We start from the raw sequence: 19131 nt of genomic DNA, 5'->3' as shown, positions 1-19131 counted from the left end.
TTTTTTATTAATTATTTCTAATATTAAAAATAAAAAATATGAAAGAAAATTGAACATTCCTATTTTATCCTTGTTAATTTTGTGATTTTGTTTCTTAACTCTAACTCTAACTTTTTTTTTTGGAATTTTTTGTGCCTTGATGATCGAGATTTTGGTTGGGTTTGGAAAATGGAAATTAGTTCGGTCCTTAAGGCCTGAGAGTCATATTACAATAAGTTAAAAGTGAAATGGGCTTTGTTGATGGTAAACCCAAAATTAAAGTTGTAATGTTAAACTATAAAAGTGCAATGGACTTTGTTGATGATAAACCAAAAATTAAAGTTGTAATGTTAAACAAAAATCGAGGTGGCGATCTTTTATTTTATTTTATTTTTCAAAGCTAGATAATTTTATTTATAAAATAAAAAAAATATATAAGTGTTTATATATGGGACAAATAAAAGAAAGGGAGATTTTCAACGCTCTACTATAGAGATAACATCATATAATAATCTAATAAGAGAGATAAAAAAGTAAAATGCTCATCAATTAGGAAGTGAGAATTTGTTGAAGTTCTTTCTGCATCTTCAAAGCCGACGCCATTATTTCTTCCACACTAGTTGATACATTATCAAAGATGAACCTGTTCCTAGCCTTCTATAAGGACCAGCTCAAAATCATCATCATCATTCTCTGAGAGGAGCTATTGGGTTGGATACGCAAGGCTATCATTCTCAAGTTTCACTCAACATAGAAATCAGAGTTTTCGGCACTCCTTCCAGTAGTTGGTAAACCCAATTTTTTACCAAATTTTCTTTGATTTTACACAATGGAAGATGCAATGATTGATTGTTTTCAGAAATTGTAGGCATCTTCGGCATATAAGTTGAATCGATGGGATGCAATGGTGAAACTTTTGCAGCACTGGAAGCTTTTCATGGAAGCCCCTCCAGAAAAAAATCTTAATCTTCCATGCGATTTTCAGGTTACACAATTCTCGCCACAAATTTTCTTGTCTTATAATCTCTGAGCAAAATTCAATGGGAGGATGCGAGAACCCATAAGTCACACGGTACCCAGTACTCACTTCATACAAACCACTTTTATTAAGGGCCTAATAAATTTTATCTTCTTCACCTACAATTATTGTTGCTAGCACACACTGACTAGTGTCCTCAGAAAAAATACTTCTAATTAGAGTTTCATTCTACTAACCATTAGAATGTATTAAGTCTTTGACCATCAATAGTGGTTGATTTCATAGATTTGAAGTTTCGGATGCAGAAACAACATAAGGATGTGGAGGAGCAAACCAAGGATCACCGAAGATTCGGATACTAGATCCATCACCAACTCGCCAAACCATCCTTTTTTTAACAACCTTGCGCCTTTCCAATATTCTACGCCATCCCTACAAAGGTACTGTTTCAATCTCTGCATTCATTATAGAACTGTATCAAAAATATTTACTTTTGAGGAGTTTAGATAGGAGTGATTGTGGCTGAGAGACAACTTTCCAACATTGTTTTGCTAATAGCGCCAAATTTTGATCCCCTAAGTCCTTAAAACCTAGTCCACCTTCCAATTTCGATCTTGTCATAGTATCCTAACTAATCCATGCTATTTTTCGCTTTGTACCTTTTTTAACCCACCAAAATCGGGATAGTATATTGTGATTTGTGAATCTCCCTAATTAAAGTGTCAGAAAGACGGAAACATGATAATGAATAAATTGGGCTAGCCTCCCCAATAGCTTTGATTAGAACATGCCTGCCTGCAGAGGAGAAAAATTTTCTTTTCCACTCTTGAACTCGCTTCCTCACTTGTCCTTGATTTCTCCGAAGGTGGCCTTTTTTTATTTTTGGACTATAAATGGAAGACCCAAATATTTATCTTGTGCACTAATATGATCAATTTCCAATTTTTGAGCCAGTAGTAATCGAGCAATGGGAAGAGTATTATTACTAAAGAATAAAGCTGATTTATGCAAATTAACTTTTTGGCCACTGAACCCTCGTATGACTAAAGAAAATTGAGAATATTTTCACAACTGTTTTCTGACGCTTTGCAAAAAAGGATTGAGTCATCCGCAAACAATAAATGATTAATAGTAGAACATCTTCGGTTGATCTGAATACCTTCAATGAGACCGTTTTGCTTTGCCTTATTTAGCAAAAAGGATAATCCTTCTCCACAGAAAAGAAAAAAGTATGGAGATAGAGGGTCTCCTTGACGGATACCTATATTTGGTTAAAAAAACCAAAAGGTTGACCTTCAACAACGACAAAGTAAGAAACTGTAGTCATCACCTCTTGTATCCAACCAATCCACCTAGATTCAAATCCCAGCTTCTCCAAAATAAACCAAAGAAAATGTCACTCAACACGATCATAGGCTTTGCCCATATCCAATTTAACAGCCATTTCACTCAATAGGTCCCTCTTCTTTGTCTTTAGATAGTGCATACATTTATGAGCGACTATGACATTGTTTGAAATCAGTCTACCCTTAATGAAGGCACTTTTATTAGGGCTGATCAACGAAGTCATAAATTTTTGTAGCCAATAGACTAGTGCTTTATAAATAATCTTATACACAACTGAGAAAAGGCTGATGGGTCTAACCTGTGTCATATCCTTTACATCAAGAATCTTAGGAATGAGACAAATTTGTGTATGGTTGAAGCTCTTTAGAAGTCTACCATTGGTAAAGAAACTGTGGACAACCTTAAAAACATCCTCCCCTACTAAACTTCAGTAGAATTGAAAGAATTTAGCCGTAAATCCATCATCACCAGGGACGCTCTGGAGGTGAACACTAAAGACCGTACGTTTTACCTCATCAAAACTGACCGGTCTAATTAATTTTCTATTCATGGTTGCTGAAACTTTGGTTTCAAAATATTCGAATGCATGTGCCGGATTAGCTTGGTTAATTGATGTGAAGATATCCTTGAAGTATGTTTCAACTACTTGTGCATTTTCCTCACGGGTGATAGCATATGTACCATCATTCTTTTCCAGTTTTCAAATTTTATTTCTCCGGATTCTGGATTGGAATGATTGGTGAAAAAAACTTGTATTTCTGACCCCTTCTTTTAGCCACTTTACACGAGATTTCTCCTTCCAATAGCTTTCCTCCCTAGAGTAAGCATCCTCAAGTTTATTTTCCAAGGTTTGAACCTGTTCTCCCCCTGTAATACCCTCCTCTCTGAGAATTTCAAACTGAGATGTGAGTTCACCAATATCCTTCTTCGAATTAGATTTGTTATGCTGCTGCCATTGAATAATACGGTGCTTACAATGATTTAATTTTTGAGCCAAAACAAACATTGATGAGCCATTCACCCATTCCTTCCAAACTTCAGTGATAATTACTCAAATTTTTTCTAAACCACACCATCTCTCCTGAAATTTAAACCTCCAATTAGATTTTTCTATGACCGGATTTGTATCAAGGAGGATAGGCGCATGATCTGAACCATTTTCTACGAGTCGAGATAGCGAGGCTGATGGAAAATAATCCATCCACTCACCGTTTGTAAGTGCACGATCAAGCCACTCCTTGATTTGGTCCTGCCCTCGTCGCCTATTAGTCCAAGTGAACATTCTCCCAATCATACCCAAGTCTACCACTATCAATAGAATTCACAAATTCAGAAATAGATGAAGCTGATTTTAACCCCCTCATTCCTTCTTATCGAGACTCATTATAGCATTAAAATCACCCATAATTATAACTTTTCCAAAGAAATCCTGTACAAAAGAGGAAAGTTCTGTGTATTAGGTAGACTGAATCACATCCAAGCTATTTAAATGTACCTCAATCATCCCCAAGAACAGTTCAAAACATGATCAGTTACCTTGTCAATTATGAAAAACTCTTTTTCAACAAGAATCTCAACCGTTGTACCCTCCTTCCATGTTAAAACCAATCCACCAGTTGTACCCGTCGGACTAATAATCCTCCAATCCGTAAAATGACAAGATCTCAACTTATTTTCTGCCAGACGAGATTGGTGTTTTATTTCGCATAAAAACACAATCTCGAAGAGTGAAATTGACACATCTCTTTAAGATTTTGAATTGTCATAGGTCTTCCCAAACTGCGACAATTCCATGAAAGAACTCTCATGGCGATTTAAAAGGAATAAATATAGAAGAGAATAAAAAAAGGAATTGACAAAATCAAACATTGACCTAAACGGTACAAAAATTCTATTTTAAGAAAAATTCTAGAAGAGGAAGTTAAAGGAGTATGTACTCTTTACACTATTTAACTATCATTTAATACTTGAGGGTGAGAGATCTTTTATATCCGTTATATTTTAAGGCCAAAAAATAAAAATTCCAATTTAATATCTTTTGTAGATTTTTTAAATGTGAAATTTAAGGTGAATAATATTTTTTTAACATTTACTTTACATTTAAATTAACATGAATTAATTCTGTATTTTTTCATTTAAAATATTTTTCTTTAACATTCTTTTCACATAATGTTAAATACTGTACAATTAATAGTAAACTAAAATGCAAATTAGTATCAAAATAAATAAATAAATATAAATGAATCATTAAATAACTATTATAGTGGACAGTGTTGCTTAATTATGCATTGCTAATAAGCATGTAAACAAGTATAGTTAAGGTAAGAAAAGAAGAGAGGATGAGGGTTTTATAAGGGCAGAGAGACAGAGAGTGCAGCGCGGTGGAGAAAAAAGGCCGAAACCAACGCAATGGAAAGCACGGCGGTGGACAAAACCGAGGACCAACTCCGCCACGAGATCGGCGAGCTTCTTCGCCAACAGCGCGAGGTCACTCTCACTCACTCACTCACTCTTTCTTTCTACATCTACATTTCTATTCTGTGTTGTTCAGTTTTTGTTCTCGTTTTGAAAACTGTAGATTACGGAGAGGCTTCGAGATCCTCGAGGCCTTCGCAGAGGCGCTGCTGCTCCCCGCAACTTCTCTTCCAACGGAATTCGCCAACGACCTTTTCTTCGACCGGTTTGTTTCTTTTCTGCTTAGGGTTCTCCATGCCTTTAGGCTTTAGTAATCAGCATTCAATGTAGGATATTCATTCTTCTAAGTTTGTTATTCAGGGAGATAGGAATCACTCCGAAGATCAACCCCCTCCCAAACGTCGTCTATCATCTGCTGTCGTTAAGGTACCATTTCATGCATAATCTCTATGCTTTTTTTATCGATTGAAGTTCACTCCTTGATAGAGGGTTATGGCAACATAGGAGCATGCTATTGACTAATTATTGTTCATTTGCGAATGAAGGTGGATGGTGGGGAGTTGACTGAAGATGCTGAGACTAAGGTGGATGGTGGGAGTGGGAGTGGAACTGCTTCTGAAGTTCACAGTGATAGGAAGCCTTTTAATTCTCATCAAAGTGGATGGTCTAGGAGAGATGATCAAAGAATTTCAAAGGTGGTAAATGCAAATGTATTGCCTTCTTCCATCAGTGTTTGGTTTAAGGTTGTAAATATAATGCTTTATCATTTTTTGTTCATGTAAGGCTTCTGAGATTCCTACTACGGAACATGTACCAAGGCTATTTCCGAAGAACGAGGATCCAAGCTTGGTTAATAGAAATAAAAGAATGCTGGGACAGCTTTTGGGAACTCTGGAGGTATGTTAAGACTAGTTACTTTGTTTTGCTTTTAGAAGCAATGGAAATAGAATGTTATAATCTATAAAGTCTGGATTTACTGAATACATTTTAGCTTTCTCTCATTGATAGGTTCTCTTGATGTTTCTGTCTAGATGTTTACTGCTATTTCTTCTATTCTTACAAGTTATTTTTCTTCTCTTCTATAAGCAGGTTCCTTTGATTTTGCTAGCGCTTACTTGGTTTCTATATTTTTATATGTTGTTTTTGGTATGAACTGTTCCAGAAATTCAGAAAGGAAGACAAGCAACTCTCAGGAACAGAGGCATATATGCGAAGATCTAATTCATTGCAAAGAGTAAGTTAATGTCTAGTCACTATAACCACCAACTCTCGTTCTCCCAATATACTTAGATACTCTTAAATAATGGTCCAATCAACTCACTATGCATAACACTTATAGATACTAGACTTACGTTCATTGCCATAGGCTAGGTGAAAATTGAATAATTGATGGAATATTGATTAGACTAGGGTGAAATGTGCCGTTTTAAATTAAAGATGAATGTGGTGAAGTGCAATGTTCCCTGTTTGTTATGATGCTTGCATGTTACGTGAGCACCTCCATGTCAAGCACTGAATTAGCTTGAATTTATAACTCATCCAACCCACCCCTTTTGGTTTTTTTCATTGTATTATCTAAGACCTCATACAATAATATTCATTGAAATTCTTTCCTAGGCTGAGCAAAGAGCACGGGAGGAAAGTGAAAGGCTTAGGAAAGAAGAGCGTGAACAGATAGCTGAAAAATGGAGGAGAGACTTGGTTAGTTTTCAGTTTAAATTAGTGTGTTCTGTGTATTTATCCACACTAACACTTTCATCAATTTCCCTTTTTCGATTTTACTCTTCTTATTTTTATTTTCAGACTCTTAGGGCACGTGTGGCTGCTAAGACAGAAGAAAAAAGATTGGAGTTGCTATTTCTTCGATGGAGTGAGCATCATAAAAGACTAAGCAATTTTATAAGGTTATTTTTTATTTTCAGATATTTTATGACAAATCTTGAAGTAACACTAACCCTTGAAGATGTGAAGCTTCTCATGATCTTTTTTGTTACTTCATGCCTTAATATCTGATATCATATCATGTTATGTGATGCTTTGCAGGTTATTTTTAATTTTGGTCCAAGTGTCCATATTCACATTTTATTGAGACGAAGATAAGTTTCTGTTCATGTGCTTTGTAGTTTTGAAGCAAGTTGAGGACCAGATGTTTCCTGCTAATTGCAGGATTTTAGGTAGACATATGAATTTTTCTTTGATCATTTTTGGCTTTTCTTTGATTGAATGTGGCATGCATTTTTCCAGGACTAAAGCAGAGCCTCCAATATACTATTTGCCTAACAAGCCCTTGGAGGAAGACACTGAGTCAATTGAGAAACGCAAAGAAGAGGTTTGATCTTTTGAACTTGAGGAAACAGGGTGTCAAACTTACAAACCCCCCCCCCCCCCCCTTCTTTTTATTTTTGTTAAGTCTTCATATTGTATATATTTGAGTTTTGACAATTATGAATATCACAGTGTAGCATTAAGCCAGCCAAATCTTAATTGAATCTCAAAACATATAATTAATAATTTATTCATGTGATATCTTTCTTTTAAATTTGCAGGATTTCTTAGCATGGAAGAATGTTAGAAGAGAGGAAGTCTCTGAGTATCAGAAACAGATTGGGGAGCAGTATCTTGCAAATGTTGAGAAGGAGCTAGAGAGATGGCAGAATGCAAGGAATGCAAAGAAAGCAAACAATGATCAGAATTTGCAGGAGACTATGGACAAAGAACTGGACACACATAGGCTTGAGCATGGTCCCAAGAAAAGAAAGATCCCAGGCGGAAGCACTAATGACGATGACGATGATGTGGAAGATATAAATGTTGGAGAGGATGACATGATGGACGACGAATTAGAGGATGATTCTGGGAGAAGGGTTGAGGAAGCAATTGAAACAGAAGCGGATAACAACAATGCAGATTCTGCAGCTGATGCCGATAATGTTGAGAAGCAGTGATGGCTGGCCAGGGCTGTCTACTTTAGAGGATTCTGAGATATTCGTGTTTAGTAGTAATTTTTTTTCTTAGCTATGTATTAGAAAACCTGTTGCCTCTGTGTTTTCTGTATTCAAATTAACTTTGTTCACATGTTTTCACAGTATGTTTGGGACTGTTCTCTTTAGCATCAAACTTAGCATACAGAACTTCAAAATTTATGATGTATTTAATGTATTGGAAATTTAAATATATTTATTTTATTCTATGTGTGCTAAACTGCTAATTAGTTACTGATTAGTCCCATGTCCCTCACTATTGGTACTTGGTAATTGTCATATTACCTTCGCACGTGCCCCATATATATACAAGCAGCTGCCTTAAGAAAGAAGGCATTTGCAATTGCGATAGCAGATACTAGCCTCTTTTGATTGCATATGAGAAAAAAAAAAAACATACAAACATTATTGGTAATTTAGGATATTATCCAATCAAGTGCCGAGCAATTCTGCTTTTTAGAACACACAAAAGAGAGAACTTTCCAACGAGGTTCGAGACAATAAAGAATTCCAAGGAAGTTTCCAACCCTCTAGTTTCAAATGAGCGTACCATGCTGGAAACTGTCGTTTAATGGATACTTTACGTGTTATTTATCTTCTATCATTTTATTTGATAATCTCAATCTGCTACATGGCTCCATCATTTTTCTTTTTTCGGTGAGATGAGAAAGAATAGCCAGAAAGTGTTTGATTAAAAGGCTCCAAATTTTTTGCTTCACTTTCACATTCACAACCTACTTGCCATTTAATTGGTAATAACTGGATGCATTGTTGCATTATTTATAACTTTGGTTAAAGTGATATCTCCATTGTGTAGTGCGGAAAAACTAATGTGGTAACGCTTTTGTTCAAGCATTTAAAATGAGTTGTTTTAACGTTATTTAATCAAAGGTTTGATGACAAAAATATTCTCTTTTTGATGCATCCATTCTCATTTTGTTTGTGGGTCGTTAGTATAAAATAAACATCCATGTTTGATGTTCCAATCATTAGCATTTAGCAGCTGCGCTGCGTAATTTGGATCTGCCTAATCCTTGTTGATTCATGGTACGTATAAAAAGGTTGGACAATGAATAGGTAAGGAATCTACCGAAGGGTTTTCTTAATGCGAAAGAAACAAGAGATGTGGTTGACTGGTTGGGTCTACTACAGTACTACTCACTATGTCTTGAATCGATGGAGTTGGCTTTTTCAGTTAATAATGTGACCCACATGGGGGAACTTTGATCTTCGTGACTGTGTTTTGAGAATGCTATATTTTAGAGGTATTTAAATTTTATTTATTTAACCTTTTTTGTTAAAATAATTTATTTGGATATTTTGATAGTTAGTCAGTTAGGGTTGTTCCTTCAATTTTTGCATAGAAAGAGAATGATATGTTTTATGACTTATGAGTGCCAAATTTTGTTTTTCACTTTTTTTATGTTAGATATTTGTAGGTTCTGCCACCGTAGAATACGAATATACGATACGATACGGTACCTTGGATTGGAGGGAGAACCAATAAAAGGCTTTAAAAAAGAAAGCATAAGAAGCCCAGTTTCATATTTTAGCCCAAAATGCTTGGCCCCGGCAAATCTGAAGAATCTTGGCTCCGGCATTTGTCATTCGACCCTCTTCTCATGTAACTTGAAAAATGAAATTGAGTTTTGCTACAGACCCAATCAAATATTTGTATAGAATAACCATTCGCATACTAAAAATAATAAACATCTCATTTCAAAGATTGAACTCTTGATTTTTTAGATCTAATACTTTAATATCATATCATGATACTTCAGCTAATGGAAAGAAATAACACTAATGGTTATATTTCTAATATTGAATCTAATATTTCTAAACTTCCATTGTACACATTATATAAATATTTTATTAATTTCATATACTTTCTCAAATTATGAAAACTTTTAATAGGGTAAGAGCAACCGAATTAGCATCAAAGCTCAACAACCAAAACTGAAGTAGCATTATCTATAAACTACAGTAGCATTATTTGGTCGAAGAAAATTGTGGTTTTTGTGTTTCCTAATTCCAACGTGATTCAATGGTTTTTTCAATTTCAAGTAAGATATGTTCTTCATAAGAAGAAACATGGAATTTTCTAATTTATTGTAGTAGTTACTAATCAACATCCATCCTCACCATGTTTTCCACAATGTTATTATTATTTTATTTTATTTTTATTTATCCATTCCAGAGTTCACTAATTACTTTGTCTACCAAAACAACTAGCAACCAAAAAATTAAAAAGTGTGACTCCATCGTCATCGTCATCAAAAGCCAAGCCACCCTCATTCGTCATTCCCTCACTTACACACACACACACACTCTCTCTCTCTCTCTCTGAGTCAAGACACAGACACGCACTGTAACAACAAACCCAAGACGACAATACAGAGAGAGAGAGAGAGAGAGAGAGATAAAGAGAGGAAAATGAGCAATAGAGCGAACCCAGCATACCAAAATGGAGAACAGAGAGGAAGACAGGAAGAAGCAGCAGCTGCTTCATCATCATCGTATGCAAACGGTTACAATCAGAGCCGTCCATACTTCTACCCAACAACACCCGCGCGTTCTTCTTCCGCAGCATCTCTCAAAGGATGCTGCTGCTGCCTCTTCCTTCTCTTCTCATTCATCGCCCTCTTGGTCCTCGCCGTCGTCCTCGTCGTCCTCCTCGCCGTCAAACCCAAGAAGCCACAGTTCGATCTACAGCAGGTAGGTGTACAGTACGTGGGCATAACGCCGTCCACCGTGGCCGACCCAACCACCACGGCCGCCTCATTCTCACTCACCATCAGGCTCCTCTTCACCGCCGTCAACCCCAACAAGGTAGGGATCAAGTACGGCGAGTCCAGGTTCACCGTTATGTACCGTGGAATCCCATTGGGGAGAGCCTCTGTTCCGGGCTTCTACCAGGATGCTCACAGCGTAAGGTCAGTTGTGGCCACCATCGCCGTTGATCGGGTTAATCTTCTTCAGGCGGACGCCGCTAATTTGATGCGTGACGCCTCGCTCAACGACCGAGTGGAGCTCCGAATTCTGGGTGACGTTGGTGCCAAGATCCGAGTCATGAACTTCGATACCCCTGGTGTTCAGGTGCCTAATTTCTTATGCCCATTCCCTTTTTCTCTTCAATTTTTCCATTTTTCAAACTCGGTAGTTCACGAATCTTGCCATTGTTGCCTCTAGTTACAGCTTACAGTTTATAATACAACTTTCCCAATTTAGCTTCGCTTTTTTTCGTTTCTTTACCTTTTTTATCTTGGCTTATGGATTAAGATTCCTTGGGGGTGGTTTCCATTTTGATTGTTAAATGTGATTGAAGTTTAGGGAGAGACGGAGAGAGAATGAGAGTGGCGGAGGCCGGAGGGGAAGAGGGACGGTGGTGTAGCTACGAATTCCACTACCCTCTGCTTTTTTCTTTATTTCTCTTTTTTTTTTCCTTCTTTTAAAAATCTTGCTAACATGCGCTGATGAGGACGTGGGTGGTGGCTTCGTGTTTCAGAATTCCAGTATAGTGAATAATAATTAGTACCACATTGCCCACCATGATAACGTGCGCCGAAAGTTATTTTGTATCAGTTATCGGTTTATATAAACTATGGTATCATATTATTTAACGACCTAATTTGTATTTTATATGATTATTATTATGATTTGATGCTGAGGGTACCAACACTTGACCACTTCTTCTCTTGTATAGCTTTATGCCTTCTTTAACTTCTATCTCGTCTGATTTGATACTTTTTTCTGTTGGGTGTGTAAATCTCTGCAGTTTCTGCCTAACACCATTGCATCATATGCACATGTATTTCCCTCTTTTGTTTTATTACTATTTAAATTTTTGGGTGATTTAATTACACATATTTTTGGGTACATCTTTCGGGCTATACTCCTTTAGTCATTTTCCACTTTTGATCTTGGTTGCGCTCCTTTTGGTCCTTGGCTTCATCTTCAATTTATGTACCTCTTTGTCACTCTGTGCCCATGGCTCTTCTTGGTTAATGGAATATTTCTAATGTGTGGGGTTTCTGCCTCTTTTCTTTTTTTCTTTATCCTTTATAGTTTTACACTCATGGCTTAATCCAAACATTAAAATGCTGCACTCATGTATTCTTCGCTATCAATTCTATTTATCTTACAGAAAAATCAATTATTTTTATTTATAATTGTTTAAGTATGGTTTAAAACTTTTTGAGCCATTGATTCTGCCTGAATGCCGTGGTGAGACATTGTATTGTATTTTATTTATTGATACAGTTTGTATGATAAGATTATTTAAAATGACATTTATTTATAGATGGAGCATAATTCACCCAAGTGCTTTTCAAATATGCAATTATTTTCTCTAGTAGTAGTTACTATCCTTTATCAATGTGCTGCTTTAATGGGGGGTAGAATGGGAATGAATTCAGGATGCAAAAGTTACTGTAGATTTTGCCATTGGAAAAACTTATTGTTACTTAGGGCCCTACTTTGGCCAGTAACTATATGATTAGAAAGGGTAAAGAAAATGATAAAATTATTAGGCCCCACCAAAGTTGAACCTAAGTCGCTGGATTCAGAGTCCATAGTACCAACAACTTATCATGGATTATGGTGTCTGTGTCAGTTGATGCTCAATAGTCAATAATGTTCATTTTAACATTTGTTCCAATGCCAAGGATGTAATTTTTAGTGGCTACTCAAAATAAGATTTCTTTCCGTAAAGATAATAAATAGTTTAATTAAAAATATGAAATCATTTAATAAATATTATAATTCTTTTTACATAAAGACATCCATATATATAAATAGTTACCCTTGTCTCTTCCACTATGGTCGTGATGTTAGATGCTACAATATACTAAGCATTATAAATTAGTTTAAAAAATCAATCTAGAATCATAGAGCATACAAATGTCAAAGTGTATGTTGGCATTTGTTTTCTTTTTAGGCCAAGAAAAGTGTTGAGCATGTGACTCTCCGGGTTGTGGTGGGGCACATGGCATGGCATGGGATGGATTGTGTTCACATTTTAACTCCTTCCCAATTCTTATTAACATTGTTCAAATCATATGTTTGTGGGTAACAATAATAAGACTCCTAAGTCAAAAAAATTTGTCACTTTATCTGGGTAATAACAATCATTTGGTTGATAATGTTGAACTGAACTGCACAGGTGTCGGTGGATTGTGCAATAGCGATCAGTCCAAGAAAGCAATCTCTGACTTACAAGCAGTGTGGATTCGATGGATTGAGTGTTTAATGATTCATGAGGAGGTATCATTCACTTGTTGATGCTACTAATTAATGTCTCTCATTTCTTTAAGTAATGTAAGTAAAGAAATGAGGATGGGAAAGTAAAGGCATTGGATTTGGAGGAGTGAGTTTAGAATAGAAGAGAATGGTTATCAATTGATCACAAGGAAGTTGCTAAATTGCAAGGCCAGCCATCTTTTTCATTTTTTTTTTACTCTCAAAAAGAATTTTGCAGAAATTATTTAATTTAATTGGTTACTTCAGTCAGAAGACAACAAAAACAAGTTGCAAACTGTAATCTGTAAAGTAAATCCAATGGGTGGGGTGAGAGGTTTCTATGTTCTTCTCCCTCCCTTTTTTCTGCTCAACTATATATATTTGTTCCGTTTGATTATTATTGAGAGGTATCTACTAACAATTAATATATAGTTGTGCTCCATTAAAATCCAAGCTTGTTTTGTTGAGTCTCAATTACGAGAAAACATGAAAATTAGAAGGCATTAAACTAGCTTATTTAGACATGGTGATCAACCTGTTATCGTTTTCATTTATAGTCATCGTTCCCTTTTTAAAATGAGACTATAATACGCAAAAAGAGTTAGTTAAATATGACGATAGTAATAATAAATAAGGGTCAATATCTTCTGAAGTAAAAAAAATTAGTAAAGTAATAGAGTAATTCTAAAATTAAGATAGTAGATTATTCATTTTACTAAATTCTTGTTTTAGAAGATTTAAATTCAATAAATAAATAAAACAAAGCAATGTTTAGTTGGTTAATGGCTAGGTGATATTGAAAACAATCCCTAAAGAAAATTTAATGGTCTAAGGAATAAGGTATTGAGCAATTTCACTACTATGATTGGATATCAAGGAGCGATAAGACACTCGAATGTTATTTTTTATTGGGAGAGACTCATATAAAGATCACGAAAAATAACTTTTTTTTTAAAGTTGTTGACGTGTCACTTTATGATTGGTATTTATTAAAATCGATTAATAAAATTTATTTCTAAACCAAATGTTTTAAATTTGGTTTGACCCGGTTAGTTTAAATAAACCGATTCAGATCATTTTTTTTCTTTTTCTTAAATCTACCAAATTATGTCGTTTCACAGTCCCTTCTCCTCCCGAAACATTACTTTTACAAAAGCTCTCTCATCTCTCATCTCTCATATCACTTTCACAGAAGCTCTCTCATCTCTCATATCTCATTGACGCGAACCCAAGTTTTCTCCTTCAATCGGCATCGGTCTCTCTTACTGCCTCCGACAAGCTCGTCGTCGGTCTCCTGCGGTCTCCGATCTCGCGTGCCTTCCTTGTCCTTGTCGTCATTGGCGGCAGTAGCAGCAGCTCCCGGACCTGGGCGTCGTCGCCGCTCCGTGCAGTCTCGCGTCGTCGTTGCGCCCGTCGACGCCGAGACAGAAGCAGTAGGTCCCCGACTTTCTCCTCGCCTTCAGCAACTCTTCGACTTCCTTCGCACAACCTGGTCCCAATTTGGTGAGTTTCAACAAATTTTTCTGTTCGTCTCTATTGTGTTTGGTTGCTGTGTTTGATTTTTTTGCCAAAAAAATCACATTGAGTGAAGATCACCAATATGGACACATGTGTATTCATAAAAAAATGAACTGTATGAATGATTGAAGTCAAAATTGAGATTTTTTACTATTTTATTAATAATTGTATAATTGGGATCAAATAGAATTAAATGAGTTATAAAAAAAACTGGTAACTAAAATTAAAATGGATTTTGAAATAAGAAGTAGTGATGAAAGAAAAACAGTAATATAAAAAATATAATTGCAGAGATACAAATTGCAGAGAGAATATATAGCTATATATATGATAAGGTCTTAATATTTTGGTATGTCATTCTTTCTGTGTTAAATTCTTTTTCTTTTGTATATGTATCAAAGGTTTGCTGTGTCCTGTACTTTTTCATTGAGATTAAACAAAATATTAGAAGGGACAAATCCCGAATTGGAAAATCAAAGAACCAATAGAATCATATATATATATATATATATATATATATATATATATATATATATATATATATATATATATATGTATATATATAAGTATAAAGGTTTTTTAATGTCTACTAAACTGTATTAAGGGATTATAATAACTTTTTTACATGTATTCTATCTCAAAGTTTAAGATGCACGCACATTCAATCATAAAAGTGAATATTTGCAATGACCATTTTTAATGGTTAGAATTGAGATCTTATCAAAATATATATTTATTTTACGGTGATTTAGGTAGTTATAAAGTGTTATTAAAATTAAATTGTATATTTTCTTTATAATTCTACTGATGAAAGGGAAGCAATAATACCCTCTATATATTGAGCCACAAGTTAATACTTGCCAAAATGTTATCATTCTAATGCCTACTCTTGAATCTTGATAGCTTGATCTATTGCTGAAAAATTATTGAGATAAATTTGGTGCTGTTCTACTCTAAAAATCATGATAGTTAAATCTTTTTGTTGTTGAAAATCATTACTGAATTGAATTTGTTAGTGATTGAACTTTGAATTTGTTACTTCTAGGTCCTTTGGGTTACAATTCCTATTTGTATGCTGCGTTTTCTCTTCATAACTTGATCTTAATTTATCAAATTTTTATTTAAAATTTGAGTTGCATACACATCTCTTGTTAACTTCCATTTTAGTCAATTTTTTTAGTTTAGGTTAAGATGTCTTATGAAGCTATCTACTACTTCTACCTGTTCTTATTTGGGGGGTAAAATTTTTACTTTTTTACATATATAAAATTAGAAAGAAAACGAGTCTGAGTGCAATGGATGTTAATTTGGAACCACTCAATTTACAAGACAACGTTGAAGATTGCTTGATGAGTGTGAAAGAGAATGTAAATTGCACTTGTGATTGCGGTGGCAGCAGTAGCAAGTGTATTGTTGTGACGGCCGATGATATTATAAATCAGACATTTGAAACATCGGATGCAACTTATAACTTGTATATGCGTTATGCAAGGTGTGTCGGGTTCGGAGTTCGCAAGGATGATCCAGCGCGTGGAAAAGATGGAACACAACACAGAAAATGATGTTTTTGCAACAAGAAAGGAAAGAGAGCCGATAAATACATCTTTAATTCGAATAGGAAGAGGGAGCATAAAGTGCTGACTCGTACGGGTTGTGAAGCTATGTTTGTGGTATACTTTGACACCAAAACTTCAGCTTGAAAAGTTAAAAAATTAGTTGAGAAGCACAACCACAATCTTGTCCCCCAATGCTTGGTACACCTAATTCCAAACCACCGTGGGATGAATGAGGCTCAAAAAGCTCAGGCGAACACCATGCACAATAATGGTCTACCAACCTCTAAAATAATGGGACTAATGGTAGGCCAAGCCGGAGGTTATACTAATGTCAGGTTCACAAAGAAGGATCTGGATAACCACAATGAAAAAACTCGTCGTGCAAAGCTCATTGGTGGAGATTCTAATGCAACAATTAGTTATCTACTTGAAAAAGTCGATGTTGACCCCATGGCCATGGTAAGGTACAGTGCTACTGATATAAGTCGGTTGGTGAATCTATTTTAGGCAGATGGCATTTGTAGGACGGATTATCAGTGATTTGGAGATGTGCTTGAATTTGATACAACCTATCAAAAAAATAAGTACAGAAGACCGTTGGTAATCTTCTCGGGTTGTAACCATCACCGTCAAACATGCATATTTGGCTTTGCCTTGATAGAGAACGAACAAACGACAATATATACGTGGTTGTTACAAAACTTTCTAGATATCATGCTGAACAAGTCTCCTAGTGTTGTGGTCACAGTCGGTGATGAGGCAATGAAGGCAACAATTCAAGAAATCTTTCCAAATGCAACTCACCGATTATGTGGTTGGCACATTCAGAAAAATGTAACGGCAAACATAAAAAACAAAGGTTTTTCCAACGACTTCAGAAGATATTTGTATGCTCCATGGCATCTGGATGAATTTGAAGAATATTGGGAGAATATGATAAAAAAAATATGGGTTAGAGAAAAATGAATGGGTACTAATTTAATTTAATAATATTTAGCAACAGAAATGTCACTTTTTAATCTAAATAGCAGCAAGAAAATCAAGAATAGTTTTGTAAGATAAATATGTTATTTAGATTAAAAAGTGACATTCCTGTTGCTGAATATTATCAGCATGAAACTCTTCAAATTGAATAACTAATTTGGGGAAAGGTATAAAGCCAATTTAGACTACTTTTGGAAGCACTCTAAATGAATTTTTGAACCAATAAAGAAAGAATTTTTTATTGGCAAGCACAGCAAAAAGCTTCCATATTATCAAATCTCAATTATACCAAATTCTTTGTTATTTCTTTCTTGAGAAATTAAAAGCATTAACATCATTTATATTGTGATAGTCAAAGCATTATCATCGTTACCAAATTACTTGTTATATCTTTTATATTTGTCTTACTTCTTAAATTAATTGTCATATTTTTTACATTTGTAGAAAGAATTACATTTTGGGGAGAAGCTTCCTCCAGGCTGTTCATGGCTTTATTACAATAATTACAATTCAAACATGGACGGAGATGATATGTCACATGTAAGTTTCGGTCTTTAGGATAACATTTTTATTAATAGAATTTTGTGTGTACACTTTAACTAAATAATTAATGTTGACATCGTTTTTATAGTGTTTGGACCTTTTATTTCGACCAACTAAAGAGATGAAATTTTTTGAATATGAGTTGGCCATTTTTGCTTACATCTTTGGAAACAATTTGAATCTGAAGTAAGTAAAATTAATTTATTTCTCATTTTAATTGTTGTTTTGTCATGTAATTATTTTTTTAATATTTTTTAACACCATAGTATAATATTCTTTTACATGATTTAAGGGAAGTGTTTGGTCCAGACAATTATTGTATGGGCACACATGAGATTCTTCTAACTATTATACCGGCAAGTCAATAATTGGTGATGTAAGAATTATTTCAGCAATATTTTTTGTTATGCTTGCAAATTTATAAAATTTGGATTAGTGCAGCTTAACTGTGATTGTCTTTAATCCATAGGTCCTTACCTTAGTTTGTTCGATAATGACCAAAGAGTCATTTAGGCCAAGTAAAATCAAATTAGGTAACTAATGGTTTTTGCCACTGACATTCTCTGTAAGTTTATTAGTAATTCAAAATGTACTCTTCATTATAAATATATCTTTCTAGTTATACTATAAATATAATAAGATTCCTCACATAGTTCAATATGCAATGTAGCAAATTGTTTTTAGTTTAAAATAGAAATGTTTCGACACAATGAAATACATCAAGGATAACTTTATGGGAGACCTTGGCGGTTTACACGAGGTTCGTTAATTCTGGTCAAATTTCAATTAATTGGAATATTAATATTTCAATGCTATTTTTATTAAAAATTATCTTTTGAATGTTGTATATTTTTGTGCCAATTTACCTTAATGGTCATTGGTTTCTCATAGTGGTTAATTTGCTTTATGAGACCGTGAGGTATATGGACTCGTTCAAGCATTGTACATCGATGACAGAATGTAAGAGTGTCATTGACGATGTGTTAACTTATCTTAAGAAGTTTGTATCCGACAAAAACTTTCAAGAAATACTTTCACATAAAAACCTTCAATTTTCTAAGTATAAATTTTCTAAGCCAGCTGTCCCGCAACAAAATGCCAAATCGCAAGTTTAAAAATACGAATTTTCAGAGTACAAATTAATTTTTCTGACTGTTTGTTCTTTTATAATATTGCTTTGTTAATGTGTGCCTTGAATTATGATGAAGAAATGATTGTGGTATCTCGGTCGCTGAATGGATGATCTTCAACCACTATTGGGGCGTCAATAAGCCATGGGTAGAAAAATCGTCTATGAATTTTATAATGTTTAGTTTGTTGGGTTTATTTAATTAAATAATATCATTGTTAATGTCTGTTAGGTTGTCAATGATTACTCAAGGATGTGATTGGCTATGAATTTTGTGTACAAATGGCACAACCCGAAGCGGGATATGATAAAAGAACTTGTTGTTACTGACTGGAATAAAAAGATGCAGCAGTCTGTCCTTCAAACTTAGAATTTTAAGATGCCTCTAGTTAAAAATTTATTAATCGTAATCGTGTCTTTTAAGAATACATTTATTTAGTTAAGTTATAAATTGATTAGGCC

The 19131-nt window shown here is 34.7% G+C and overlaps 2 protein-coding genes and 1 long non-coding RNA gene across 3 annotated transcripts; all 3 read left to right on the top strand.

The window, feature by feature from the left end:
- Positions 1-4570: 4570 nt before the first annotated feature.
- LOC112714925 (uncharacterized) lies at positions 4571-7910 on the top strand. The gene is made up of 10 exons (XM_025766621.2): positions 4571-4792; positions 4884-4985; positions 5081-5146; positions 5266-5415; positions 5504-5617; positions 5883-5954; positions 6338-6421; positions 6524-6624; positions 6965-7049; positions 7267-7910. Exons 1-10 carry the CDS (start codon positions 4715-4717, stop codon positions 7663-7665), a joined length of 1251 nt encoding a protein of 416 aa, XP_025622406.1. The 5' UTR covers positions 4571-4714; the 3' UTR covers positions 7666-7910.
- Positions 7911-9915: 2005 nt separating this feature from the next.
- On the top strand, positions 9916-13392 carry LOC112714924 (uncharacterized). Its single transcript, XM_025766620.3, has 2 exons — positions 9916-10797; positions 12863-13392. Exons 1-2 carry the CDS (start codon positions 10135-10137, stop codon positions 12947-12949), a joined length of 750 nt encoding a protein of 249 aa, XP_025622405.1. The 5' UTR covers positions 9916-10134; the 3' UTR covers positions 12950-13392.
- Positions 13393-14047: 655 nt separating this feature from the next.
- Positions 14048-19131, top strand: LOC140175454 (uncharacterized). The gene is made up of 4 exons (XR_011866260.1): positions 14048-14442; positions 17442-17537; positions 18749-18818; positions 18902-19131. It is a non-coding gene; the product is annotated as an uncharacterized lncRNA (long non-coding RNA).

This window comes from Arachis hypogaea, chromosome 10 (assembly GCF_003086295.3).
Source record: "Arachis hypogaea cultivar Tifrunner chromosome 10, arahy.Tifrunner.gnm2.J5K5, whole genome shotgun sequence".
NCBI lineage: Eukaryota > Viridiplantae > Streptophyta > Magnoliopsida > Fabales > Fabaceae > Arachis > Arachis hypogaea.
Note: the sequence above shows the minus strand (reverse complement) of the source record. Positions and strands in the feature narration are given on the sequence as shown.

Bases quoted from the DNA above. Each gene is read 5' to 3' on its own strand.
- LOC112714925 (XM_025766621.2), top strand. From the start codon at position 4,715: ATGGAAAGCACGGCGGTGGACAAAACCGAGGACCAACTCCGCCACGAG. The intron at 4,793-4,883 runs GTCACTCTCACT...TGAAAACTGTAG, and splicing joins TTCTTCGCCAACAGCGCGAG to ATTACGGAGAGGCTTCGAGA. The intron at 5,618-5,882 runs GTATGTTAAGAC...GAACTGTTCCAG, and splicing joins AGCTTTTGGGAACTCTGGAG to AAATTCAGAAAGGAAGACAA.
- LOC112714924 (XM_025766620.3), top strand. From the start codon at position 10,135: ATGAGCAATAGAGCGAACCCAGCATACCAAAATGGAGAACAGAGAGGA. The intron at 10,798-12,862 runs GTGCCTAATTTC...TGAACTGCACAG, and splicing joins TCGATACCCCTGGTGTTCAG to GTGTCGGTGGATTGTGCAAT.